The sequence below is a fragment of the Zophobas morio genome, unplaced genomic scaffold (genome assembly GCF_036711695.1).
Source record: "Zophobas morio isolate AGI-343-1 ecotype UQ-CSIRO unplaced genomic scaffold, CSIRO_AGI_Zmor_V1 ptg000054l, whole genome shotgun sequence".
NCBI lineage: Eukaryota > Metazoa > Arthropoda > Insecta > Coleoptera > Tenebrionidae > Zophobas > Zophobas morio.
In genome coordinates, this window is record NW_026972159.1 from 3,496,745 (window position 1) to 3,524,039 (window position 27,295).

At 33.5% G+C, this 27,295-nt stretch overlaps 1 protein-coding gene and 3 long non-coding RNA genes across 4 annotated transcripts; 3 read left to right on the forward strand and 1 right to left on the reverse strand.

Annotated features, from left to right (window-relative positions):
• Positions 1–317: 317 nt before the first annotated feature.
• Positions 318–2,442, reverse strand: LOC135142833 (sulfide:quinone oxidoreductase, mitochondrial). The gene is made up of 7 exons (XM_064074610.1): positions 2,316–2,442; positions 1,985–2,263; positions 1,597–1,927; positions 1,351–1,548; positions 1,065–1,274; positions 825–1,011; positions 318–763 (listed from the first exon to the last, which is right to left on the reverse strand). The coding sequence occupies exons 2-7, from the start codon at positions 2,050–2,052 to the stop codon at positions 453–455; spliced, it is 1,305 nt and encodes a 434-aa protein (XP_063930680.1). The 5' UTR covers positions 2,053–2,263; positions 2,316–2,442; the 3' UTR covers positions 318–452.
• A 2,689-nt stretch (positions 2,443–5,131) lies between these two features.
• On the forward strand, positions 5,132–5,951 carry LOC135142834 (uncharacterized). Its single transcript, XR_010282634.1, has 2 exons — positions 5,132–5,383; positions 5,437–5,951. It is a non-coding gene; the product is annotated as an uncharacterized LOC135142834 (long non-coding RNA).
• Positions 5,952–16,671: 10,720 nt separating this feature from the next.
• On the forward strand, positions 16,672–17,453 carry LOC135142854 (uncharacterized). Its single transcript, XR_010282635.1, has 2 exons — positions 16,672–16,882; positions 16,936–17,453. It is a non-coding gene; the product is annotated as an uncharacterized LOC135142854 (long non-coding RNA).
• Positions 17,454–18,990: 1,537 nt separating this feature from the next.
• On the forward strand, positions 18,991–19,665 carry LOC135142900 (uncharacterized). The gene is made up of 2 exons (XR_010282637.1): positions 18,991–19,122; positions 19,178–19,665. It is a non-coding gene; the product is annotated as an uncharacterized LOC135142900 (long non-coding RNA).
• The last annotated feature ends 7,630 nt before the right edge of the window (positions 19,666–27,295 follow it).

The window sequence follows — 27,295 nt, forward strand, 5'->3', positions numbered from 1 at the left end:
GTAGACTTCTTTTTACAACATGAAACTTAAAATATGTTTAAAATGGAAAATTTGTATAAGGAAATATCGATTTTGTAATTAGGCTCCGCTCCCTAATTTAACCATGTTTTAAGTTTCTTGTTGTGAAACAATGGCTATGTATATTAAGAAAAAAAAAAGGCAAAACATAAGTTAATATTGACCTCTTTATCAAAATTTTACTTTCGTGCTGTCAACCAGAAAAATGTCCCCCGTACTTTAGGGGATTTTTCTTCAAAGTGGCAGCACTGCACACTCCCGCAATTTGATTGGTTGAAAACCCAACGTCAACGACACCGTAATGTAAATCGACCCTATGAATCGACCTTTATTGCAAAAAATTGTTGTTACATAAAGCTTTATTTTTCCCAACACAGCACCAAAATATCGCAGACTTAATCACTAGTTCAAGTTTTATAATTTGGACGTTTTTCTCATTTTTGCGAAAATTTCAAATGTAGAAGATTTCTGACCGCGGCCGGCCCGTTCCAGAACCCATTTAGCATCAAAGTCCAGTACAACGGCGGCATCAACATCTTCTTCATAAGATACATGCTCTTGAGCTCTTTTCCCTGATTGAAAGGGAAAGTTTCCAGAGGTGTTAGATTATAGTCAAATTCGGCCAGAATACACCGGTCATAGCCGGTCACCAGCGGACACGAGGCATATCCGTCGTAGTTGGCGGTAGCAGGTGTATTCTTCATCACTGATTCCATGTTTTTGAAAACCACTTGGCACTGGGCGGCTATAACACAACAAATAAATGTGAGCAACCATGTTGCCACGTAAAGCGAGTTGAAATATACCTGCAGCGGCCGCAGTTTTCGAATTTGGGGTGGAGCTACAATCCCCGATAGCGAAAACGTTGGCGAATCTGACACTTTGCAAGGTCAACTTGTTGACGTCAACAAAACCGGCTTCGTTTGTCAGTTCAGAGCAGTTTTGTAGAGCTGCAGGTGTGCTCATAGGGGGGGTTACGTGTAACATGGAATACTGAAAATTGTCATTATACCAATGAAAAAAAAAAGTAGAATTAAAGTAGGTACTTTCAAGGTTGTCATTTTGTCCGGGTTGTCTAGATTTTGGAAAACGGCTTCTCTAGAATCTGGTCGCACTTCAACCAGGTTTGTTCTCAAATTGACCTGTATCTGACGTTCCGCACAGATCTCCCAGAGGGCGTCTGCGTATTTTTTAACACCGAAAATGACCGGGAGAGACGTGTTGTAAATAACCGCAGCTTTGTCCCGTTTTCCCACCTAGTAAATACATTAAATTGAACTTGTCATTAAACTCAGTTGTTACTGATAACAAAATTAATAATAAAAAAAAAACCTTTCTTAAGTAGTGATCAGTGATGTAACAAATCTTCTGTGGGGCTCCCGGGCACTTCACCGGCGTATTCGGATACGTAAAAATGGCGTTCCCACTCTCAAAGTTCTTCAAGGCTTTATACGTCAATTCAACGTATTTCGCGGAATAGTTTGAACAAACCCCAGTGTCGCCACTCAAACCAGCTTCCAACCCTGGAATCTAAAAAAACACTGACACATTATTCAAGTTTAATTTTCACCCACAAACCTTATCATAGTCTGTCTGAAGACCAGTGGCAATCAACAAATATTCATATTTTATCGAGTGTCCTCTCTGGGTTGTGACTGAATTTTCACCAGGGTTAAATTCCGCCGCGCTGTCCTTCAACCAAACCGCGTTCGCTGGAAGCACGTCCCGCATACTTTTACCAGCTTCCGAAAGCGTGGAAATACCCCCTCCCACCAGGGTGAAAAGGGGCTGGTAGTAGTGTTTATCGCTGGGTTCGAGAATAATGAGCTCGTTTTTTTTGAGAATTCGGCTGAGTTTGGCGGCCGTGGCGCAGCCGCCGGTGCCGCCACCCACCACGAGCACTTTACAGCTGGACAAAATATTAAATAATTAAACAACAAACTGAAGAAAAATTGTAACGATTTACCTGTAGCTCGAGTTTCTGAAAGTCGTTTTTGTCACGTTCTTGGCGAGGAGCGAAAATGTGACGTTCATCTTGGCTGTTTTCTTGAACACAAAAAATGCAATGGAAATTACTGGCACATAAAAACGTTATCAGGGTTGAGTAATCAATCGCGATATCTGATTGATTTGTACAAAAGTACGACTTGACTTGCTTATAATGATCTTCAAAAGTCAGTTTTCTGATTAGCTATCTGCGGTTATCAACAGGATGCACTTTGTTAATTTAGTGACAGGGGATTTTCTAAAATAAACATTATGGAATGTAAACAGAGAGTTGCAGGATTGATTATTACCTTGAGTTACGCAACGTGCTAATTTTCTTGGGACGGCCACTTTCAAGTACGCAATTACAGTTTAATTTGACTGTAATTATGGGGCGGAACACTAGGAACTTCGAAAGAGCGGTCTACATGACATAACCTAAAAATTATAACAAAATATTTATTTACATTTTGTTGACAGGTGCGCAGTGGCGGCACAAGAATAGGGGGTTTGCGATAATTTATGTTCTCCATATTTAACTATTTTTTTGCATTTATTGCATATTTTAATGGAAAGTGCATAAAAATGCATATTTTAAAATTTTTGCTGAGGAATGGGTGGGGCTTCTCTTTTGGTTTTCTTTTTTAATTAATACATTTAGTTTTTCTTGTATAACACGATTACTTAATTAATTTCTCGTAGAAAAATAAAGATTTTATAACTAAATGTTTATTAATTAAAAAAGAAAACGAAAAGAGAAGCCCCACCCATCCGTCTCGACCACAATCGTGATGAATTTTTCATTCGCTGTCAGACCCAGGGGCGGGACGTAATTACAAAATCGATATTTTCCTATACACATTTACCATTTTAAACATGTTTTAAGTTTCATGTTATGAAAAGAAGACTACACATTTTAAAACAAACAAGGAAAATGGAAGCCCGCCCACCCACCTCAACTCAATTGTGAGGATTTTTTTTATTCTTAATCATTGACATCTTTTTCGTAATATGTGTAGTTTTTTCTTTAAAACACGATACTTAAAACAATTCTAATCTCAAATTCACTCTTCGATATTTTAAGTATTTTACTGTAGAAAGAAGACTAGTATGCTACGAAAAAAAGAAATCAAAGGATATGCCCCACCCACCCGCCCCATCTCAATTCTGATTAATTTTTTTATTCGCTGTGAGACGGAGGGCGAAGCTTAAATGCAGAGTTCATATTTTTCGACAAGACATTAGTATGTGAAATATGTTTAAAAAAAAAATGACGAAGTGCAAAATTGAAAAATCTTTACTATTTTGTAGGGAAATATGGATTGTACAGTTAAGCTCCGCCCCTCAGTCTGACATCAAATGAAAAATTCATCAGAATTGAGATAGGGTGGGTGGGTGGGGCTTAATCATTGACATCTTTTTCTTAATGCAACTAGTTTTTTTTTCAAAAACACGATACTTAAAACGTAATTCTAATTTCAAATAACACTCTTTGATATTTTAAGTATTTTACTGTTGACAGAAGAAAAAAAATCAAAGGATAAGCCCCACCCACCCGCCCCATCTCGATTGTGATTAATTTTTTTATTCGTTGTGAGACGGAGGGCGGAGCTTAAATGCAGAGTTCATATTTTTCTACAAGAAATTAGTATGTGAAATATGTTTAAAAAAAAAATGAGGAAGTGCGAAATTGAAATATCGAAAAATTCCAAATCAAAAATCTGGGAGACCGAAAAATTACAAAATCGGAAAATAAAAAATTCCAAAAAATGTAGAATAGGAAAATTAAAAATTGAAGACTAGAAAACCTAAAATCGGAAAACTGTAAAGTCGAAAAATTGAAGTAACAAAAAATCACAAATGGAAAATTTGAAAATCGAAATATTAAAAATCGAGTAACTGGAAAATCCAAAAACTGACTAAACGATCTAGAAATTGACAAATCGAGCCAACTGTAAAATCGAAAAATTTGAAATTAAAAGACTGAATAAATCAAAATTTTAAAAAAGTTAAAATTGAAAACTCGAAACATTGTACAATTAAAAAATTGCTCTAGGATCTGATCTAACATGACCTGTTGCGTCAGGTTACTCCTTTGAGGGCGCTGAGTATTAGGTATGTTTCAGTGGTCTTTCTCAATTCACGAAAAAAATTCAAAAAATATTTATCATCCAAGTAAGACACGACTTGTTGGTTTTCGAGCCGCAGCCGGAGAAACATGTTCAAAATTGTTAATGTTTTTAGATAAATCCGGATTTTGGAATTAAACCCCGCCCCTCTATCTGACAACGAATGAAAAATTCACCACAATTGAGAATTGAGATCGGGGCGGGTATCGGTGGAACGGAACCAAATCTTTGGCTTTGTTTTTCTCTTAATATAGATAGTTTTCTTTGAACAATACGATTACTTAAGAACATATTTCAGATGATAATTTCTCGTAGAAAAATAAGGATTTTGTAATTAATCTCTGTCCCTCGGCTTACGACGAATACAAAAAATCATCAGAATTGAGATAGGGCGGGTGGGCGGGGCTTATATTTTGCCTTTTTTTTTTCGTAATATACACAGCCTTCTTTTCACAACAAGAACTTAAAACATGTTTCAAATGGTAAATTCTTCCACACCAATATAGATCTTAAAATATATCATAATAAATGTTAATAATATTTTTCAAGAGAGTAACTAGTTAGTCAATAAAGTGGCTAAGTTAGTTTTAATTTAAGTCCAAATATGTATTAGCTATGCTATAAGTGTTGTAAGAAATGGTGGAAATAAAATATTAATGTGTAAAAAAAAATAATTTTTCTTGCTTTTTTTGCAATTTTTTTCATATAATGCCAAATTTCTCTGCATATATATGCGCATATTTACATTGTTTTTTACAATTTAAAATTACAGATATACCGCTTTAAAAAATTATATTTCTAATTAACAAACTTATTATATTAGGTATTGTTATCAGTATTTTCGGTTTCACTAGTGCCTTTTTAATGCAGGTTTTAATTTCAATAAAAACTACGACTTCTTTGATTAATTAAAAAGTTGAACTTTACCTCTGTTTCGTTAAAGGAAATTACGGTAGATGGCGCTAGTTATCAACGAATTATTGGGGTTAGCAGAACCAATCAAATACCCCTATTCATTAATCACTGTCATTACCATATCATTGTTGACCATCACGTAGTTGGCTTTGGTTTACACACTTGTCGTTATCCATAGAAAAATCTCCTCTTGTACAGTTCTCTGACTTCTGTCTTTATTCTTTTGGGCACGGTCTTTCAGTGGTCTTTACTAGTAGCTAGTAGTATACTGGTTGTTCTGTGTGTGATATTGTGCCGTACGTTGGGCGACTAAGGAATTATGGAGACAGATCAAGGTTCGTGAATATTTTTTAAAATAATATCAGAAACGCATTGTATATTTTTCTAGATGAATTCCACGTGCCATGCTTTGATCAAGAACTTCCCCGAGAAAGCCGAGAGATAATAAGAGACAAAGTAACACTAATATTTCAAGCCTGCTTTCCGACATTAATAGTGATTAAAGCGTCAAATAATCCTATATTCCCAAATCCGGCAATTAGAAGATTTGAAGGCACCTGTGTCTGGAATATCATATTCAACATACGTCGTGGTACAGCAGAAGAAAATCTATCATGCGACCAGATGAAAGAAATGTTCAAAATGTATCAACCACCAAATTGTGAATTATACTCTGCTGTACTTGAGGGACAACTATGGCACACCCGTTATGGAATACGCGACTGTGAATGCTTCGCATACAATCCTTTTCTCATGCAACGTAGGAAAATGCGCGAAATTAGTAATTTGTTTTCAGGATTTACGTTGCAATAATTGGCGAAAATCGCCTTTCAAATTGAAAATGCAAATACACGTTTTTTATGTAGACACTCATTTAGTTTAATAAATTTATAGCTTGTATAATTGTCTTTTAAATCTCCAAAGATCGTAGGTCAAGTCGGCTTTGCAATTTCGTGAAATTTGCCGCTTCGTTGTGATTATTGGTTAATGATTACTTGAGTCCCAGGGAAAAATATAATCAATAATTGGCCACTTGATGTACGATATTTAGGGGGGCGAACGAAAAATGGGATAAACAAATGAAAACATTCCCCAAATTTTGACAAAGAATTGTCTAGAACCGGATTTTTTTTCAAATTACAAGGTTATTTAAGTCGATCGAAGAAAATCATTCATCGGATGTAAACGCTCAGCGAGACACAACTCATACAAAGCGATAAACCAGGTTTCATGGTCCTATCAGAGAACATAGAGAAGCGACATAGAGGCTGATTTTGCAAAACCACCCTTATTGACACTGGAGTCCTCAACTGCCAAAGGCAAGCGCCAAATTTAAATAGTCGACGCCCAAAAAAACCTTGTTTCACTATAATTGTAATTCGTGTGACCCGAGTGAAAGTCAAGGAAACATTAAGCAGCTTGTAATATTCTGGTAAATTTAGTGTCAATTTGTCGGAAATAAAACGCGTTATTAAAAATATTATGACATTTCTTCTAGTTACTTTTATCCCTAGTTAGAAACAAACACTGCTACCAACATAAATTGAGGAGTCCGCAACCGTCATTTAATTTAAACTATGGTGCTTCTCTATGTTCTCTGGTCCTATTATGTAAAAAAAGCAATAATAATAAATACAGGCAACGTGGAGGACATACAATACACCTAATCAAGGGTCTAACAACCCAGGTACCTAACACGAAGATAACAATAGAGGATTTACGGCAAATTGTCAGAATTTTAAACAGGTAGAGACGCCGAACTAATTACAACGACGACCTTCTAATAAAAAATTCAGTCAAACAAGGATTAAAAGTCCCGGAATTTTCTTTTATGTTTCAACAGAGCATTTATTCTCTAAAATGATTTAATCGACGTGTTTTAAGTTCAATGTTGTTAAAAGAAGTCTACACATATTAAAAGAAGAAGGCAAAATGTAAGCCCGCCCACCCGCCCTGTCTCAACTGTGATGATTTTTTTTATTCGCCGTAAACCAAGTGGACAGAGTTTATCTGCAAAATACTTATTTCTTTACAAGAAATTAAAAACATGTTTTTGAGTATCGTGTTGTTCAAAGAATACTATGTACATTAAGAAAAAATTACAGCCAAAGTTTAAGCCCCACCCATACCTGCCCCGATCTAAACAGTAATGAAGTTTTGATTCGCTGACAAGCCTAGAGGCGGAGCCTAATTGTAAAATCCATGTTTTTAAATCCATGTAACGAAATAAGAATTTTGCAGTTAAGCTACCCCCCTTGGTTTACGGGAAATAAAAAAAAATATCACAATCGAAATAGGGCAGGTGGGCGGCTTACATTATGCCTTTTTGTTTCAATACGAGTAGACTTCTTTTCACAACATGAAACTAAAAACATGCTTAAAATGGAAACTTTGTATAAGGAAATCAATTTTAACCATGTTTTAAGTTTGTTGTTGTCGAAAGATAGCTGTGATATTAAGAAAATTCGGCAAAATATAAGGCCCGCCCACCCCCCCTATCTCAATTCTCATGATTTTTTTTATTCGTCGTAAGCCGTGGGGTGGAGCTTAATTGTAAAACCCGTATTTTTTTCGAGAAATTACCATGTGAAATATGTTCTTAACTTAAGTAATCGTGTTATACAAAGAAAACTAAATGTCTATTAATTAAAAAAGAAAACCGAAAGAGAAGCCCCACCCATCCGTCTCGATCTCAACCGTGATGAACTTTTCATTTGTTGTCAGACCGGGGGGTGGAACGTAATTAAACATGTTTTAAGTTTCATCTTATGAAAAGAAGTCTACACATATTAAAACAAACAAGTAAAATGGAAGCCCGCCCACCCGCCCTACCTCAATTGTGATGATTTTTTTTATTCATCGTGAACCAAGGGGGCGGAGCTTGGCTGCAAAATACTTATTTCTTTACAAGAAATTAAGAACATGTTGTTGAAATCGTGTTGTTCGAGGAATACTATGTACATTAAGAAGGGAAAGACAGAATATAGACCCCGCACACCCACCTCAACTCAATTGTGAGGATTTTTTTTATTCTTAATCATTGACATCTTTTTCTTAATGTGTATAGTTTTTTTTTTAACCCGATACTTAAAAACTTAAAACATAATTCTAATCTTAAATTCACTCTTTGATATTTTAAGTATTTTACTGTAGAAAGAAGACTAGTATACTACGAAAAAAAGAAATTAAGGAATATGCCCCACCCACCTGCCCCATCTCAATTCCGATTATTTTTTTTATTCGTTGTGAGACGGAGGGCGGAGCTTAAATGCAGAGTTCATATTTTTCTACAAGAAATTAGTATATGAAATTAGTTAAAAAAAAAATGAGGAAGTGCAAAATTGAAAAATCTTTACTATTTTGTAGGAAAATATGGATTGTGCAGTTAAGCTCCGCCCCTCAGTCTGACATCAAATGAAAAATTCGTCAGAATTGAAATAGGGTGGGTGGGTGGAGCTTAATCTTTGATATCTTTTTCTTAATGTAAGTAGTTTTTTTTTTCAAAAACACGATACTTACCTAAAACGTAATTCTAATTTCAAATTCACTCTTTGATATTTTAAGTATTTTACTGTCGAAAGAAGAAAAAAAATCAATGGATAAGCCCCACCCACCCGCCCCATCTCAATTGCGATTAATTTTTTTATTCGTTGTGAGACGGAGGGCGGAGCTTAAATGCAGAGTTCATATTTTTCTACAAGAAATTAGTATGTGAAATATGTTTTAAAAAAAATGAGAAAGTGCAAAATTGAAAAATGTTTACTATTTTGTAGAGAAGTATGGATTATGCAGTTAAGCTCCGCCCCTCAGTCTGACATCAAATGAAAAATTCATCAGAATTGAAATAGGGTGGGTGGCCGGGTGGGGCTTAATCATTGACATCTTTTTCTTAATGTAAGTAGTTTTTTTTTTTTCAAAAAGACGATACTTAAAATGTAATTCTAATTCCAAATTCACTCTTTGATATTTTAAGTATTTTACTGTTGAAAGAAGAAAAAAAATCAAAGGATAAGTCCCACCCACCCGCCCCAACTCAATTCCGACTATTTTTTTATTCGTTGTGAGACGGAGGGCGGAGCTTAAATGCAGAGTTCATATTTTTCTACAAGAAATTAGTATATGAAATTAGTTAAAAAAAAAAATCAGGAAGTGCAAAATTGAAAAATCTTTACTTATTTTGTAGGAAAATATGGATTGTGCAGTTAAGCTCCGCCCCTCAGTCTGACATCAAATGAAAAATTCGTCAGAATTGAAATAGGGTGGGTGGGTGGGTGGGGCTTAATCATTGACATCTTTTTCTTAATGTAAGTAATTTTTTTTTTTTCAAAAACACGATACTTAAAACGTAATTCTAATTTCAATTTCACTCTTTGATATTTTAAGTATTTTACTGTTGAAAGAAGACTATAGTATATTACGAAAAAAAAAAAATCAAAGGATAAGCCCAACCCACCCGTCCCATGTCAATTCTGATTAATTTTTTTATTCGTTGTGAGACGGAGGGCGGAGCTTAAATGCAGAGTTCATATTTTTCTACAAGAAATTAGTATGTGAAATATGTTTTAAAAAAATGAGGAAGTGCGAAATTGAAATATCGAAAAATTGCAAATCAAAAATCTGAAAGACCGAAAAATTACAAAATCGGAAAATAAAAAATTCCAAAAAATGTAGAATAGGAAAATTAAAGATTAAAGACTAGAAAACCTAAAATCGGAAAACTGTAAAGTCGAAAAATTGAAGTAACAAAAAATCACAAATGGAAAATTTGAAAATCGAAATATTAAAAATCGAGTAACTGGAAAATCCAAAAACTGACTAAACGATCTAGAAATTGACAAATCGAGCTAACTGTAAAATCGAAAAATTGGAAATTAAAAGACTGAATAAATCAAAATTTTAAAAAAGTTAAAATTGAAAACTCGAAACAGTGTACAATTAAAAAATTGCTCTAGGATCTGATCTAACATGACCTGAGCTGCGTCAGGTCACTCCTTTGAGGGCGCTGAGTATTAGTTATGTTTCAGTGGTCTTTCTCAATTCACGAAAAAAATTCAAAAAATATTTATCATCCAAGTAAGACACGACTTGTTGGTTTTCGAGCCGCAGCCGGAGAAACATGTTCAAAATTGTTAATATTTGTAGATAAATCCGGATTTTGGAATTAAACCCCGCCCCTCAAACTGACAACGAATGAAAAATTCACCACAATTGAGAATTGAGATCGGGGCGGGTATGGGTGGAACGGATCCAAATCTTTAGCTTTGTTTTTCTCTTAATATAGATAGTTTTCTTTGAACAATACGATTACTTAAGAACATATTTCAGATGATAATTTCTCGTAGAAAAATAAGGATTTTATAATTATTCTCTGCCCCTCGGCTTACGACGAATACAAAAAATCATCAGAATTGAAATAGGGCGGGTGGGCGGGGCTTATATTTTGACGTTTTTTTCGTAATATACACAGCCTTCTTTTCACAACAAGAACTTAAAACATGTTTCAAATGGTAAATTCTTCCACACCAATATAGATCTTAAAATATATCATAATAAATGTAAATAATATTTTTCAAGAGAGTAACTAAGTCAATAAAGTGGCTAAGTTAGTTTTAATTTAAGTCCAAATATGTATTATCTATGATAAGTGTTGTAAAAAATGATGGAAATAAAATATTAATGTAAAAAAAAAAATTTTTCTTGCTTTTTTTGCAATTCTTTTCATATAATGCCAAATTTCTCTGCATATATATGCGCATATTTACATTTTTTTTACAATTTAAAATTACAGATATACCGCTTTAAAAAAATATATTTCTAATTAACAAACTTATTATATTAGGTATTGTTATCAGTATTTTCGGTTTCAGTGGTGCCTTTTTAATGCGGGTTTTAATTTCAATAAAAACTACGACTTCTTTGATTAATTAAAAAGTTGAACTTTACCTCTGTTTCGTTAAAGGAAATTACGGTAGATGGCGCTAGTTATCAACGAATTATTGGGGTTAGCAGAACCAATCAAATACCCCTATTCATTAATCACTGTCATTACCATAAACCATATCATTGTTGACCATCACGTAGTCGTAGTTGGCTTTGGTTTACACACTTGTCGTTATCCATAGAAAAATCTCCTCTTGTACAGTTCTCTGACTTCTGTCTTTATTCTTTTCGGCACTGTCTTTCAGTGGTCTTTACTAGTAGTATACTGGTTGTTCTGTGTGTGATATTGTGCCGTACGTTGGGCGACTAAGGAATTATGGAGACAGATCAAGGTTCGTGAATATTTTTTAAAATAATATCAGAAACGCATTGTATATTTTTCTAGATGAATTCCACGTGCCATGCTTTGATGGAGAACTTCCCCGAGAAAGCCGAGAGATAATAAGAGACAAAGTAACACTAATATTTCAAGCCTGCTTTCCGACATTAATAGTGATTAAAGCGTCAAATAATCCTATATTCCCAAATCCGGCAATTAGAAGATTTGAAGGCACCTGTGTCTGGAATATCATATTCAACATACGTCGTGGTACAGCAGAAGAAAATCTATCATGCGACCAGATGAAAGAAATGTTCAAAATGTATCAACCACCAAATTGTGAATTATACTCTGCTGTACTTGAGGGACAACTATGGCACACCCGTTATGGAATACGCGACTGTGAATGCTTCGCATACAATCCTTTTCTCATGCAACGTAGGAAAATGCGCGAAATTAGTAATTTGTTTTCAGGATTTACGTTGCAATAATTGGCGAAAATCGCCTTTCAAATTGAAAATGCACATACACGTTTTTTATGTAGACACTCATTTAGTTTAATAAATTTATACCTTGTATAATTGTCTTTTAAATCTCCAAAGATCGTAGGTCAAGTCGGCTTTGCAATTTCTTGAAATTTGCCGCTTCGTTGTGATTATTGGTTAATGATTACTTGAGTCCCAGGGAAAAATATAATCAATAATTGGCCACTTGATGTACGATATTTAGGGGGGCGAACGAAAAATGGGTTAAATAAATGAAAACATTCCCCAAATTTTGACAAAGAATTGTCTAGAACCGGATTTTTTTTCAAATTACAAGGTTATTTAAGTCGATCGAAAAAAATCATTCATCGGATGTAAACGCTCAGCGAGACAACTCATACAAAGCGATAAACCAGATTTCATGGTCCTATTATGTAAAAAAAGCAATAATAATAAATACAGGCAACGTGGAGGACATACAATATACCTAATCAAGGGTCTAACAACCCAGGTACCTAACACGAAATAACAATAGAGGATTTACGGCAAATTGTCAGAATTTTAAACAGGTAGAGACGCCGAACTAATTACAACGACGACCTTCTAATAAGAAATTCAGTCAAACAAGGATTAAAAGTCCCGAAATTTTCTTTTATGTTTCAATAGAGCATTTATTCTCTAAAATGATTTAATCGACGTGTTTTAAGTTCAATGTTGTGAAAAGAAGTCTACACATATTAAAAGAACAAGGCAAAATGTAAGCCCGCCCACCCGCCCTGTCTCAACTGTGATGATTTTTTTTTATTCGCCGTGAACCAAGTGAACAGAGTTTATCTGCAAAATATTACTTATTTCTTTAAAAGAAATTAAAAACATGGTTTTGAGTATCGTGTTGTTCAAAGAATACTATTTACATTAAGAAAAAATTACAGCCAAAGTTTAAGCCCCACCCATACCTGCCCCGATCTAAATAGTAATGAAGTTTTGATTCGCTAGGGGCGGAGCGTAATTGTAAAATCCATGTTTTTAAATCCATGTAACGAAATAAGAATTTTGCAGTTAAGCTCCCCCCCTTGGTTTACGGGAAATAAAAAAAAAAATCACAATCGAGATAGGGCAGGTGGGCGGCTTACATTATGCCTTTTTGTTTCAATACGTGTGGACTTCTTTTCACAACATGAAACTAAAAACATGCTTAAAATGGAAACTTTGTATAAGGAAATCTATTTTAACCATGTTTTAAGTTTGTTGTTGTCGAAAGATAGCTGTGATATTAAGAAAATTCGGCAAAATATAAGCCCCGCCCACCCACCCTATCTCAATTCTCATGATTTTTTTTAATTCGTCGTAAGCCGTGGGATGGAGCTTAATTGTAAAACCCGTATTTTTTACGACAAATTACCATGTGATATATGTTCTTATGAAATCGTGTTATACAAAGAAAACTAAATGTCTATTAATTAAAAAAGAAAACCAAAAGAGAAGCCCCACTCATCCGTCTCGATCTCAACCGTGATGAACTTTTCATTTGTTGTCAGACCGAGGGGTGGAGCGTAATTGCAAAATCAATGTTTCCCTATACAAATTTACCATTTTAAACATGTTTTAAGTATCATGTTATGAAAAGAAGTCTACACATATTAAAACAAGTAAAATGGAAGCCCGCCCACCCGCCCTACCTCAATTGTGATGATTTTTTTTATTCATCGTGAACCAAGGGGGCGGAGCTTGGCTGCAAAATACTTATTTCTTTACAAGAAATTAAGAACATGTTTTTGAAATCGTGTTGTTCGAGGAATACTATGTACATTAAGAAGGGAAAGACAAAATATAGACCCCGCCCACCCACCTCAACTCAATTGTGAGGATTTTTTTTATTCTTAATCATTGACATATTTTGCTTAATGTGTGTAGTTTTTTCTTTAAAACACGATACTTAAAACATAATTCTAATCTCAAATTCACTCTTTGATATTTTAAGTATTTTACTGTAGAAAGAAGACTAGTATACTACGAAAAAAAGAAATCAAAGGATATGCCCCACCCACCCGCCCCATCTCAATTCTGATTAATTTTTTTATTCGTTGTGAGACGGAGGGCGGAACTTAAATGCAGAGTTCATATTTTTCTACAAGAAAATAGTATATGAAATTAGTTTAAAAAAAGATGAGGAAGTGCAAAATTGAAAAATCTTTCTATTTCGTAGGAAATTATGGATTGTGCAGTTAAGCCCTGCCCCTCAGTCTGACATCAAATGAAAAATTCATCAGAATTGAGATAGGGTGGGTGGGTGGGGCTTAATCATTGACAACTTTTTCTTAATGTAAGTAGTTTTTTTTTTTTCAAAAACACGATACTTAAAACGTAATTCTAATTTCAAATTCATTCTTTGATATTTTAAGTATTTTACTGTCGAAAGAAGAAAAAAAAATCAATGGATAAGCCCCACCCACCTGCCCCATCTCAATTGCGATTAATTTTTTTATTCGTTGTGAGACGGAAGGCGGAGCTTAAATGCAGAGTTCATATTTTTCTACAAGAAATTAGTATGTGAAATATGTTTAAAAAAAAATGAGGAAGTGCAAAATTGAAAAATGTTTACTGTTTTGTAGAGAAGTATGGATTATGCAGTTAAGCTCCGCCCCTCAGTCTGACATCAAATGAAAAATTCATCTGAATTGAGATAGGGTGGGTGGGTGGGGTTTAATCATTGACATCTTTTTCTTAATGTAAGTAGTTTTTTTTTTTTTTCAAAAAGACGATACTTAAAATGTAATTCTAATTTCAAATTCACTCTTTGATATTTTAAGTATTTTACTGTTGAAAGAAGAAAAAAAAATCAAAGGATAAGCCCCACCCACCCGCCCCATCTCAATTCCGACTATTTTTTTATTCGTTGTGAGACGGAGGGCGGAGCTTAAATGCAGAGTTCATATTTTTCTACAAGAAATTACCATGTGAAATATGTTAAAGAAAAAATTACGAAGTGCAAAATTGAAAAATCTTTACTATTTTGTAGAGAAATATGGATTGTGCAGTTAAGCCCCACCCCTCAGTCTGACATCAAATGAAAAATTCATCAGAATTGAGATAGGGTGGGTGGGTGAGGCTTAATCATTGACATCTTTTTCTTAATGTAAGTCGTTTTTTTTTCAAAAACACGATACTTAAAACGTGATTCTAATTTCAAATTCACTCTTTGATATTTTAAGTATTTTACTGTAGAAAGAAGACTGGTATATTACGAAAAAAAAATCAAAGGATAACCCTACCCACGGGCCCCATCTCAATTGTGATTAATTTTTTTATTCGTCGTGAGACGGGGGGTGGAGCTTAAATGCAGAGTTCGTATTTTTCTACAAGAAATTAGCTTGTGGAATATGTATGAATATGAGGAAGTGCGAAATTGAAATATCGAAAAATTGCAAATCAAAAATCTGAGAGACCGAAAAATTACAAAATCGGAAAATAAAAAATTCCAAAAAATGTAGAATAGGAAAATTAAAGATTGAAGACTAGAAAACCTAAAATCGGAAAACTGTAAAGTCGATAAATTGAAGTAACAAAAAATCACAAATGGAAAATTTGAAAATAGAAATATTAAAAATCGAGTAACTGGAAAATCCAAAATCTGACTAAACGATCTCTAAATTGACAAATCGAGCTAACTGTAAAATCGAAAAATTGGAAATTAAAAGACTGAATAAATCAAAATTTTAAAAAATTTAAAATTGAAAACTCGAAACATTGTACAATTAAAAAATATCTCTAGGATCTGATCTAACATGACCTGAGTTGCGTCAGGTCACTCCTTTGAGGGCGCTGAGTATTAGTTATGTTTCAGTGGTCTTTCTCAATTCACGAAAAAAATTCAAAAAATATTTATCATCCAAGTAAGACACGACTTGTTGGTTTTCGAGCCGCAGCCGGAGAAACATGTTCAAAATTGTTAATATCTGTAGATAAATCCGGATTTTGGAATTAAACCCCGCCCCTCTATCTGACAACGAATGAAAAATTCACCACAATTGAGAATTGAGATTGGGGCGGGTATGGGTGGAACCAAATATTTGGCTTTGTTTTTCTCTTAATATGTATACATAGTTTTCTTTGAACAATACGATCACTTGAGAACATATTTCAGATGATAATTTCTCGTAGAAAAATAAGGATTTTACAATTAATCTCCGCCTCTCAGCTTACGACGAATACAAAGAATCATCAGAATTGAGATAGGGTGGGTGGGCGGGGCTTATATTTTGCCTGTTTTTTCTTAATTTACACAGCCATCTTTTCACAACAAGATACTTAAAACATGTTGAAAATGATAAATTCTTCCACACAAATATGGATCTTAAAACATATCACAATAAATGTAAATAATAATATTTTTCAAGAGAGTAACTAGTTAGTCAATAAAGTGGCCAAGTTAGTTTTAATCTGTAAATGTGTAGTTTAAGTCCAACTATGTATTCTCTATGCTATAAGTGTTATAAGAAATGATTCAAATAAAATATTAATGTGTAAACAATGTAATTTTTCTTGCATATTTTGGCAATTTTTTGCATATAATGCGAAATTTCTCTGCATATATATGCGCATATTTACATTGTTTTTTTCAATTTAAAAATATAGATATATGGCTTTAAAAAATTATATTTCTAATTAACAAACTTATTATATTAGGTATTGTTATCAGTATTTTCGGTTTCAGTGGTGCCTTTTTAATGCGGGTTTTAATTTCAATAAAAACTACGACTTCTTTGATTAATTAAAAAGTTGAACTTTACCTCTGTTTCGTTAAAGGACATTACGGTAGATGGCGCTAGTTATCAAAGAATTATTGGGGTTAGCAGAACCAATCAAATACCCCTATTCGTTCGCTGTCATTCCATATCATAGTTGGCCATCACGTAGTAGGCTTTGGTTTACACACTTGTTATCCATAGAAAAATCTCCTCTTGTACAGTTCTCTGATTTCTATGCCTTTATTCTTTTCCGCACGGTCATTCACTGGTCTTTACTAATAGTATACTGGTTGTTATTGTGCGATACGTTGTGCGACTACGGAATTATGGAGACAGATCAAGGTTCGTGAATATTTTTTAAAATAATATCAGAAGCGCATTGTATATTTTTCTAGGTGAATTCCACGTGCCATGCTTTGATCGAGAACTTCCCCTAGAAAGCCGAGACATAATAAGAGATCAAGTAACAAGAATATTTCAAGCCTGCTTTCCGACATTAGTAGTGATTAGAGTGTCAAGTAATCGTAAATTACCAAGTCGGGAAAATAGAAGATTTGAAAGCACCTGTTTCTGGAATATCCTATTCAACATACGTGATGATATAGCACAAGAAAATCTATCATGCGACCAGATGAAAGAAATGTTCAAAATGTATCAACCACCAAATTGTGAATTATACGCTGCAGTCCCACTAGAGGGACAACTATGGCACACCAGTTATGGAATACGCGACTGTGAATGCTTCGCAGACAATCCTTTTCACATGCAACGTAGGAAAATGCGCGAAATTAGTAATTTGTTTTCAGGATTTACGTTGCAATAATTGGCGAAAATCGCCTTTCAAATTGAAAATGCAAATACACGTTTTTTATGTAGACACTCATTTAGTTTAATAAATTTATACCTTGTATAATTGTCTTTTAAATCTCCAAAGATCGTAGGTCAAGTCGGCTTTGCAATTTCGTGAAATTTGCCGCTTCGTTGTGATTATTGATTAATGATTACTTGAGTCCGAGGGAAGCATATAATCAATAATTGCCCACTTGATGTACGATATTTAGGGGGGCGAACGAAAAATGGGTCAAATAAATGAAAACATTCACCAAATTTTGACAAAAATAGTCTAGAACTGGATTTTTTTCAAACCACGAGGTTATTTAAGTCGATCGAAAAAAATCATTCATCGGATGTAAACGCTCAGGGAGACAAACTCATAGAAAGGGATAAACCGGGTTTCATGGTTCTATTATTTAAAAATATATACCAGAGAAAGGGTCTAACTACCCAGGTACCTAACACGAAGATAACAATAGCGGATTTACCGCAAATTTTCAGAATTTTAACCAGGTAAAGCCACCTGAGTAATTACAACGACGACCTTCTAAGAAATTCGGTCAAAGAAGGATTAAAGTACCGGAATTTTCTTTTGAGTCTCAGTAAAGCATTTATTCTCTAAAATGATCTGATCGACATGTTTGAATGTATATTTTGTTTTTTTTATTTCTAGGCTGCAATTATTTTGATATTTGACGCGCCATCTTCCGTTGAGAAGTGCAACTTTAGAATTACAGCAACGATTTATCCAATCAGAACGTCGTCTGCGTGGTCGTCTGTGAAAACTCTTGCGCAGACTCATCGTCGCTCGTTTCCACGTGGTCCTCGCTCAGTTGTTTTTATTTTAACTAACAACAAACACGAAGTTTGCGAAAAGGTGCTAAAATGGTTATAGGTTCGTAGATTTTTTACTACTAATACTTGAAACACACTGTATATATTTTTTAGATGTGTCCAACGTGCCATGTCCGTGGCGAATAACTGACCAACAACGCGAGGAGACAATACAGAGGGTAAAAAGAATATTTGAAGTAACCGGTTCCCCAAAATTACTAGTGAAAAAAGTGAAACCTTCTCGCAAAGACCCACCAAGTAAATATACCTGTTGTTGGTGCGTCACATTCCAAGAAGGTGGTGAAATTCCACAGAAAGTGTCGTTCGAACAGATGATACAAGTTTTTGAAACATACAAACCACCACGTTGTGATTTTTTGGAAGTGATGGGAAGCGAAGAAAGGGGAAAATGGAAAGTACGCTATGGAATACGAAAATGTGGATGTTTCCCAGAAAAATCTACACAAGTTGGAAGCAATGAAGTAGATGAAATTAATAACCTGTTTGCAGACGTAGCGTCAGAAACATAATTGTTTGATTTTTAGTTTTAAATTTAAAAATGAATATGCCAAATATTTTTATACTAATATAAATAATACTCAAGTTTTACAATGTGTTTTATTAAGTATAACGTGATTCCTAATTATAAAAGATCGTGCGTCAAATTGGGTAAATTTGCCGCTTCACTATGCTCGTGGTAATTTCATATAGGCAACCAACAATATAGTGTCACGTGAGCACGAATTTATCCAATCAGAATGCTGTATGGTTTGTATGTGGCGACTAGTGCGCAAACTCGCTTTCACGTGTTTCCACATGGCTTATGGTGTTTACACATGATCATTCGAAGTTTTTAAGTCGAGTACGAAACACATAGTTTGCAGCGGTCACAAAAATTTGTAAAATGGTTTTGGGTTCGTGTATCTTTTTCTAACATAATACTTAAAACACACTGTATATAATTTTCAGATTTATCCTACGTGCCATGTCCACCGCGACCAGATGACGAAACACGCAAGCAGATAATCCAGGGGGTAAAAACAATGTTTGAAATAACCCGCCATCCGTCATTACAAGTGACCCACGTGACACCCCAGCGACGAAAGTCGTCATCGTCATTTTCATTTAGAAATAATTGCTTCTGGTGGGTAACACTCCGACCGCTTGATGAAATCACACAAGGAATGTCGTTAGAGGAGCTGATAAAACTGTTCAAAACGCATAAACCAATAGGCTGTGTTTTTAAACATGTTTGTGGAACGAACGAAAACGGAAAGTGGAAGGTATGCTATGGAATCCCAAACTGTAGATGTCTTCCAGAGGTGGCTATACAAAATGGAAACAACGAATTTGCCGAAAATAATACGCTTTCGTTGCCATAATTGACTTACATTGTATGAATATGTGATTGTCGAACCGTTGATTAGTGTAATTAATAAATTTTATACTTTCTTAAACGAAGTTTTAGTCATTTTTAGTGTAAGGTGATAATAAAAGATTGTGGATTAAGTTGGCTTTGCAATTTCGAGAATTTTGCCGCCTCGTTGTGATGATGGAGTGCTCGAGGCATATGCCCAGTGAGTACGTGGCAATTACGATTAATTAGATTTCCAACAATTCCGACGTAATGTTCAAAGAAACAACAAATTCTCACGTAAAATAAATAAAAACCAGAAAAATTGTTCGAACGTAAAGTAGGCTGAAGCATGGTAGAAGGAGACATGGTATAGGCATCCGATGTACCAATTTAAAAATGGTCTGCGCATCCATTTGTGACGTTAGGTGGCATCAACGACCTTGTGACTCTTGTGAGCTTCGCTAGGGAAGTCTAGGGAATTTCAGCTTGAGTTGTCATTGCTCTGTCCAATACGTCAATTAGTTGTCAGATAACGAATTGTATTTTAAATTTCGCGCTAATTTCACCCCACTTGACGTCACACCCGATGCGTATGCCTATACCATGTCTCCTTCTACCATGGGCTGAAGCTCATGTCAAAACAAATTTCGTTCATCAGATGTTAACGTTGCCATTTGAGTGCCACTAAACAAAGTGTGTGTCGCGCATTACAAAAAATCTACTAGAGACAATCAGAGCATTACTAAAATTTTAATTAACTTACTTTCCACTGCATTTGGCGTAGACATTTTTGTACAAGTATATAATTCAGTCTAATGAATAAATTTTATACATTTTTAAATAACAACAAAAATCGTCCATCAAGTTGGCGTTGCAATTTTGTGAGTTTTGCCGCCTTGTTGTGATAGTGATGGCTACTTGTGGCCTGTCGTATAAATTACCACGTAAGGCATGCTTTTGAGTATCGTGTTCTTCAAAGAATACCAATTCTTGCCCTGATTTAAAAAGTAATGAAGTTTTCATTCGTTGACAAACCTAGGGGCGGAGCCTAATTGCAAAACCCGTATTTACTTACAAAAATTTACCATTTTAAACGAGTCTTAAGTTTCTAAAAACAAAAAAATTCATCACAATTTTCTTAATGTATATAGTATTCTTTGAACAATACGATACTCAAAAAACATGTTTATAATTTCTTGTAAAGAAATAAGAATTTTGCAGTTAAACTCCGCCCTCTTGGTTCACGGCGAATAAAAAAATCATCATAATTGCGGGTGGGCGGGCTTACATTTTACCTTTTTAGACTTCTTTTCACAACATAAAATTTAAAATGTTCAAAATGGAAAATTTGTATAAGGAAACATCGATTTTGCAATTAGGCTCCGCCCCATAATTGCAAAATTCATAATTCCTTGCAAGAATGTGCCATTTTAACCATGTCCTATGTTTTTTGTGAAAAGATGGCTATATGTATATTAAGAAAAAAAGGCAAAATATAAGCCCCACCCACCCACCCAATCTCAGTTCTGATGATTTTTTTTATTCGCCGTGAATCAAGGGGAGGGAGCTTAACTGCAAAATACTTATTTCTTTACGAAAAATTAAAAAGCTGTTTTTTAGTATCGTGTTGTTCAAAGAATAAATACTATGTACACTAAGAAGAAAAGGCAAAATATAAACCCCGCCCACCCACCCCGTCTCAATTGTGGTGATTTTTTTTATTCGCCGTGAGCCAAGGGGGCGGAGCTTAACTGCAAAATACTTGTTTCTTTACAAGAAATTAAAAACAAGAAAATAGGTATATAAAAAGGAGACTCAAAAAAGGAAAAAAGCGGTAAAAAGGAATAAAAAGAGATCCAAAAGCTATAAAATGGAAATAAAAAGTGACACAAAATGGCAGTAAAATAGACCATAAAGGCCATAAAACGGAGTAAAAAAGCAACACGCGAAATCCAACCAATAAAATCGATAAAAATGACAACAAGAGAAAGAAAAATACTCTGAAAAAGGAAACAAAAAGTGACACAAAATGGTGGCAAAATGAACGATAAAACATGGGGGTCAAAAAAGTGACAAAAAAAGGTAACAAAAAAGGCGATTAAAAAAGGGGATCGGAAAAAGGTAATAAAACAAGGACTCCAGAAAAACAGGCAAAAAATGGTTATCAAGAAACACAAAAAGAGGGATAAAAATAAAAATAACACTAACAGATGTCGATAAAAAAGGAGGTTAAAAAAGCGACTAAAAAGATCAACAATAGAAGGTGACAAAAAAAATCGATGCAATACAAGGATCGGTGAGGTCAAAAAAGACAGTTAAAAGATAAAGAAATCAGCAGAAAAAAGACCAAAATTTATCAAAAAAAAAACCTCAAAAAAAGAAAGGCGACAAAACCAGTGACAAAAAATTGGTCTAAAGAGTTTAGACAGTACTTCCCTCGCTGTCGGAAACGTGACGACTGCATGCCTATTATGTTTTTTTTTCGCAGTGGATTTCAAAGAATTCGGTTTTATAGTTCCTGAGTAAATCAATAAAATTAATTTACGCATTCATTAATTTTTTTGAGTCACCCTGTATATGCAAATCCTAAAAATATGAATGGAGTGATAAATTACAAGTACAGACTCATCATATTTTGTACAGTTTAGATAGGATTTATTCGGCAAACTTTTGAGCTGACGTCATCAATTTTTTGGAGGGGATAAGCAAATGTATTTTGACTAAACATTTATTATGCTCTTTATAACCTTAAAACATCTGCAAGATTTCAAAGCATTCGGTTTTGTAGTTCCTGAGTAAATCAGTAAAATAAATTTACGCTTTCATTAATTTTTTTGAATCACCCTATATATGCAAATCCAAAAAATATGGATGGAGTGATAGATCACAAGTACAGACTGATCATATTTTGTACATTTTAGATATGATTTATTCGGCAAACTTTCGAGCTGACGTCATCAAGTTTTAGGAGGGGATAAGCAAATATATTTTGACTAAACATTTATTATGCTCTTTATGACCTTAAAACATCTGCAAGATTTCAGAGCATTCGGTTTTGTAGTTCCTGATTAAATCAATAAAATATATTTACGCATTCATTAATTTTTTTTAGTCACCCTGTATATGCAAATCCAAAAAATATGAATGGAGTGATAAATTACAAGTACAGACTCATCATATTTTTACAGTTTAGATAGGATTTATTCGGCAAACTTTCGAGCTGACGTCATCAATTTTTTGGAGGGGATAAGCAAATATATTTTGACTAAACATTTATTATGCTCTTTATAACCTTAAAACATCTGCAAGATTTCAAAGCATTCGGTTTTGTAGTTTCTGAGTAAATCAGTAAAATATATTTACGCATTCATTAATTTTTTTGAGTCACCCTGTATATGCAAATCCAAAAAATATTAATGGAGTGATAGATCACAAGTACAGACTCATCATATTTTGTACATTTTAGATATGATTTATTCCACAAACTTTTGAGCTGACGTCATCAAGTTTTTGGAGGGGATAAGCAAATATTTTTTGACTAAAGATTTATGATGCTCTTTATAGCCTTAAAACATCTGCAACATTTCAAAGCATTCTGGTTAGCAGATTAAAAATTAAATTTCAAAATGTTGTTTTATAATTTTGATTTTTTTTCCAAAAATCTGGACGTTTCGGGTGAAAAGTCGATTCAGAGTTGTAAACTACATGTGTAGGACTATGTTATTTTGTACAATTGAAAACCCATTTACTATGTACAATTTTGAAGTGACGTCATCGCATTAGTGGTGGGGATGATTAGACAAATTTTGGTTAGCGTTTTACCATCTACATGATATTCTTAATATAAGTACAAAATTTCACAACAATCGGTCGAGTACTTTCGGAGATTATCTGTCTAATAAAAATCCGGGACAACAGACGGACAGACGGACAGACGGACGGACAGACGGACAGACGGACGGACAGACGGACAGACGGACAGACGGACGGACAGACGGACAGACAGACGGAAATGGGAGACCTATTTCTTCGTCTTCTAGGGGTCATGAAAGATCGAGAAAACGTAAAAGTAGAGAGTCGGCCGACGGACTCGATTACAATACTTCCTTTGCTTACGCTCGGGAAGTAAAAACTACAAAAATACACAAAAAAGTGCCAAAAATAATAAAAAAAAAAGAACGATAACAAGGAGACTAAAAAAGCGATACAAAAAAGGGTAGAAAAATCCTAAAAAAAATTAAAACCCACAAAAGGACCGATAAAGAATAAAGGATGGTTCCTGAAAGATCGAAATATTGAAATATTGAAAATTGTAAAATCTAAAATATAAATCAAAAAATTGGTCTAAAGAGTTTAGCCAGTACTTCCCTCGCTGTTGGAAACGTGACGACTGCATGCCTATTGTGTTTTTTTTCGCAGTAGATTTCATATATTTTTTTTTTAGTTACCCGGTATATGCAAATTCAAAAAATATGAATGGAATGATAAATTACAAGTACAGACTCATCATATTTTGTATATTCTAGATAGGATTTATTCGGCAAACTTTTGAGCTGACGTCAACAAGTTTTTGGAGGGGATAACCAACTATATTCTGACTAAAGATTTATGATGCTCTTTATAACCTTAAAATATCTGCAAGATTTCAAAGCATTCGGTTTTGTAGTTCTTGATTAACTCAATAAAATATATTCACGCATTCATTAATTTTTTGGAGTCACCCTGTATATAGAAATCCAAAAAATATGAATGGAGTGATAGATCACAAGTACGGACTCATCATATTTTGTACATTTTAGATATGATTTATTCCACAAACTTTTGAGCTGACGTCATCAAGTTTTTGGAGGGGATAAGCAAATATTTTTTGAGTAAAGATTTATGATGCTCTTTATAGCCTTAAAACATCTGCAAGATTTCAGAGCATTCGGTTTTGTAGTTCCTGATTAAATCAATAAAATATATTTACGCATTCATTAATTTTTTTGAGTCACCCTGTATATGCAAATCCAAAAAATATGAATGGAGTGATAGATCACAAGTACAGACTCATCATATTTTGTACATTTTAGATATGATTTATTCCACGAACTTTTAAGCTGACGTCATCAAGTTTTTGGAGGGGATAAGTAAATATTTTTTGACTAAAGATTTATGATGCTCTTTATAGCCTTAAAACATCTGCAACATTTCAAAGCATTCTGGTTAGCAGATTAAAAATTAAATTTCAAAATATTGTTTTATAATTTTGATTTTTTTTCCAAAAATCTGGACGTTTCGGGTGAAAAGTCGATTCAGAGTTGTAAACTACATGTGTAGGACTATGTTATTTTATACAATTGAAAACCCATTTACTATGTACAATTTTGAAGTGACGTCATCGCATTAGTGGTGGGGATGATTAGACAAATTTTGGTTAGCGTTTTACCATCTACATGATATTCTTAATATAAGTACAAAATTTCACAACAATCGGTCGAGTACTTTCGGAGATTATCTGTCTAATAAAAATCCGGGACAACAGACGGACAGACGGACAGACGGACGGACAGACGGACAGACGGACAGACGGACGGACAGACGGACAGACGGACAGACGGACAGACGGACAGACAGACGGAAATGGGAGACCTATTTCTTCGTCTTCTAGGGGTCATGAAAGATCGAGAAAACGTAAAAGTAGAGAGTCGACCGACGGACTCAATTACAATACTTCCTTTGCTTACGCTCGGGAAGTAAAAATTGCAATTTTTCGAGTTTTGGGTTTTAAATTTTTTGATTTCTCAACTTTTGAATTTTTCATTTCTTCAGTTTTTCGACTGATAATTTTTCGAATTTTCAATTTTAAAATTTTTGAGTTTTCAGTTTTAAATATTTCCATTTTCCAACTTTTGGATTTTTCTTCTTTTCGATTTTTTAATTTTAAGACTTCAATTTTTCGATTTTCAGTTTTTTAATTTTTCAAGACAAAAATTGAAAAATCGAAGAATTATAAAACTAAAATTTGAAGATACGAAAAATTAAAAAATCGAAACATTCAAAAGTTGAAAATTCAAAAATTGCAAATCGTAAATCAAAAAATAAATCAAAATCAAGAAAACGAAAAATTAATTTGCAATTTAAGTTTTCCCATTTGCAATTTTTCGAGCTTTGAGTTTTAAAATTTTCGGTTTTCAGATTTTTGATTTTTCAAGACAAAAATTCAATTGAAGAATCGAAAAAATAAAAAAATCCAAAATTTATAAATCGAGAAGCTAAAACATCGAAATATGTATTGAAATATTAAAAATTGTAAAATCTAAAAAATAAATCAAAAATTAGGGAAACGAAAAATTAATTTGCAATTTAAGTTTTCCGACTTGCAATTTTTCGAGTTTTGGGTTTTATATTTTTGAATTTTTCAATTTAACGTGTCTTCGTTTTGGTGTTGTCAATTTTTCAAATTTTCAACTTGTCGAATTTCCAACTTTTGAATTTTTCCTTTCGACTGGCATTTTCCGAGTTTTCAATTTGACAATGTTGATTTTTTCGCTTTTTAATTTCCTTGGTTTTTCGATTTGCAAATTTTTCAGTTTTCAATTTTATACACTTCGATTTTTCAGCTTTTTAATTTTTCTTCTTTTCCATTTTTCAATTCTGAAGCTTCAATTTTTTTATTTTTCAAATTATTTATTTGAAAAATCAAAAATTAAGAAAAGGAAAAATTAATTGAAATTTAAATTTTTCCTTTCGCAAGTTTTCATGTTTTCAATTTGTCGAACTTCTAACTTCTGAATTGTTCATTTCTTCAGTTTTTCAATTGATAATTCAAAATTTTGACTTTTTCAATTTTAAATACATATTTCGATTTTCCAACTTTTGGATTTTTCTTCTTTTCGATTTTTCAATTTTGAGACTTCAAGACAAAAATTCAATTGAAGAATCGATAAAATAAAAAAAATGAAAATTTGTAAAATGAAAAATTTAAAAACCGGAAAATTAAAATCGAGAAACTGCAAAATCGAAAAACTGAAATGAAAAAACCGAAAAACCCCAAAATAGTAAATTAAAGAATAAAAGATTGAAAAATCGAAAATTTGAAAAATTTCAAAGTTAAAAAAACGAATAAATGAAAAATCGAAAAAATTAATCATAAAAATGAAGCAACGAAAAGTTAAATACCCAGAAACTGAAAAATCTAAGCAATGTAAAACTGAAAAATTGTAAAATGATAGTAAAAAATTGAAAAATTAAAAATCAAAATTCTTTAAAATCGATTCAAAACAGATCAAGTATCCTCAAAATCCTTCATTGCTTAAAAAACGCCTCAAGTTTCTTTTCAATATTTTAAAAATGAGGCACAGGAGTCCAGAGATCCTAAAAAAAAATTCAGAACCAAAAGTTCTTTAAAATTGATTGAAAAACAGATCAAAAAGGACCCCTCAAGACTTTTTCAAATACATACCAAAAAATAAGACAATTAAATTCAAACTTTCGGGAAATAGAAATTACAAAAATATGTAAAAAATGAACTTCACATAGTTCATCGTTCCCCTTTCGTCCAGTTCCTTATTTACAACGTTATAAAAATTACAACGTCACTCTAATCAGTTAGATTAAACAAAATACCCTTCTTATTGGTATAAGAAGGGACAAAAACAACAACAAAAAACAAAAAAAGAGCGATTAAAAAAATAAAAAATCTAAAAAAACAACCAAAAAAGGGGATAGAAAGACAAAACAACTATGAA

What these genes read in the sequence shown, in the direction of transcription:
- LOC135142833 (XM_064074610.1), bottom strand. Translation starts at nt 2,052, where the DNA reads ATGAACGTCACATTTTCGCTCCTCGCCAAGAACGTGACAAAAACGACT. An exon ending in TTCAGAAACTCGAGCTACAG is followed by an intron (nt 1,928 to 1,984) that starts GTAAATCGTTAC and finishes TATTTTGTCCAG; the next exon opens with CTGTAAAGTGCTCGTGGTGG. An exon ending in CTGATCACTACTTAAGAAAG is followed by an intron (nt 1,275 to 1,350) that starts GTTTTTTTTTTA and finishes TGTATTTACTAG; the next exon opens with GTGGGAAAACGGGACAAAGC.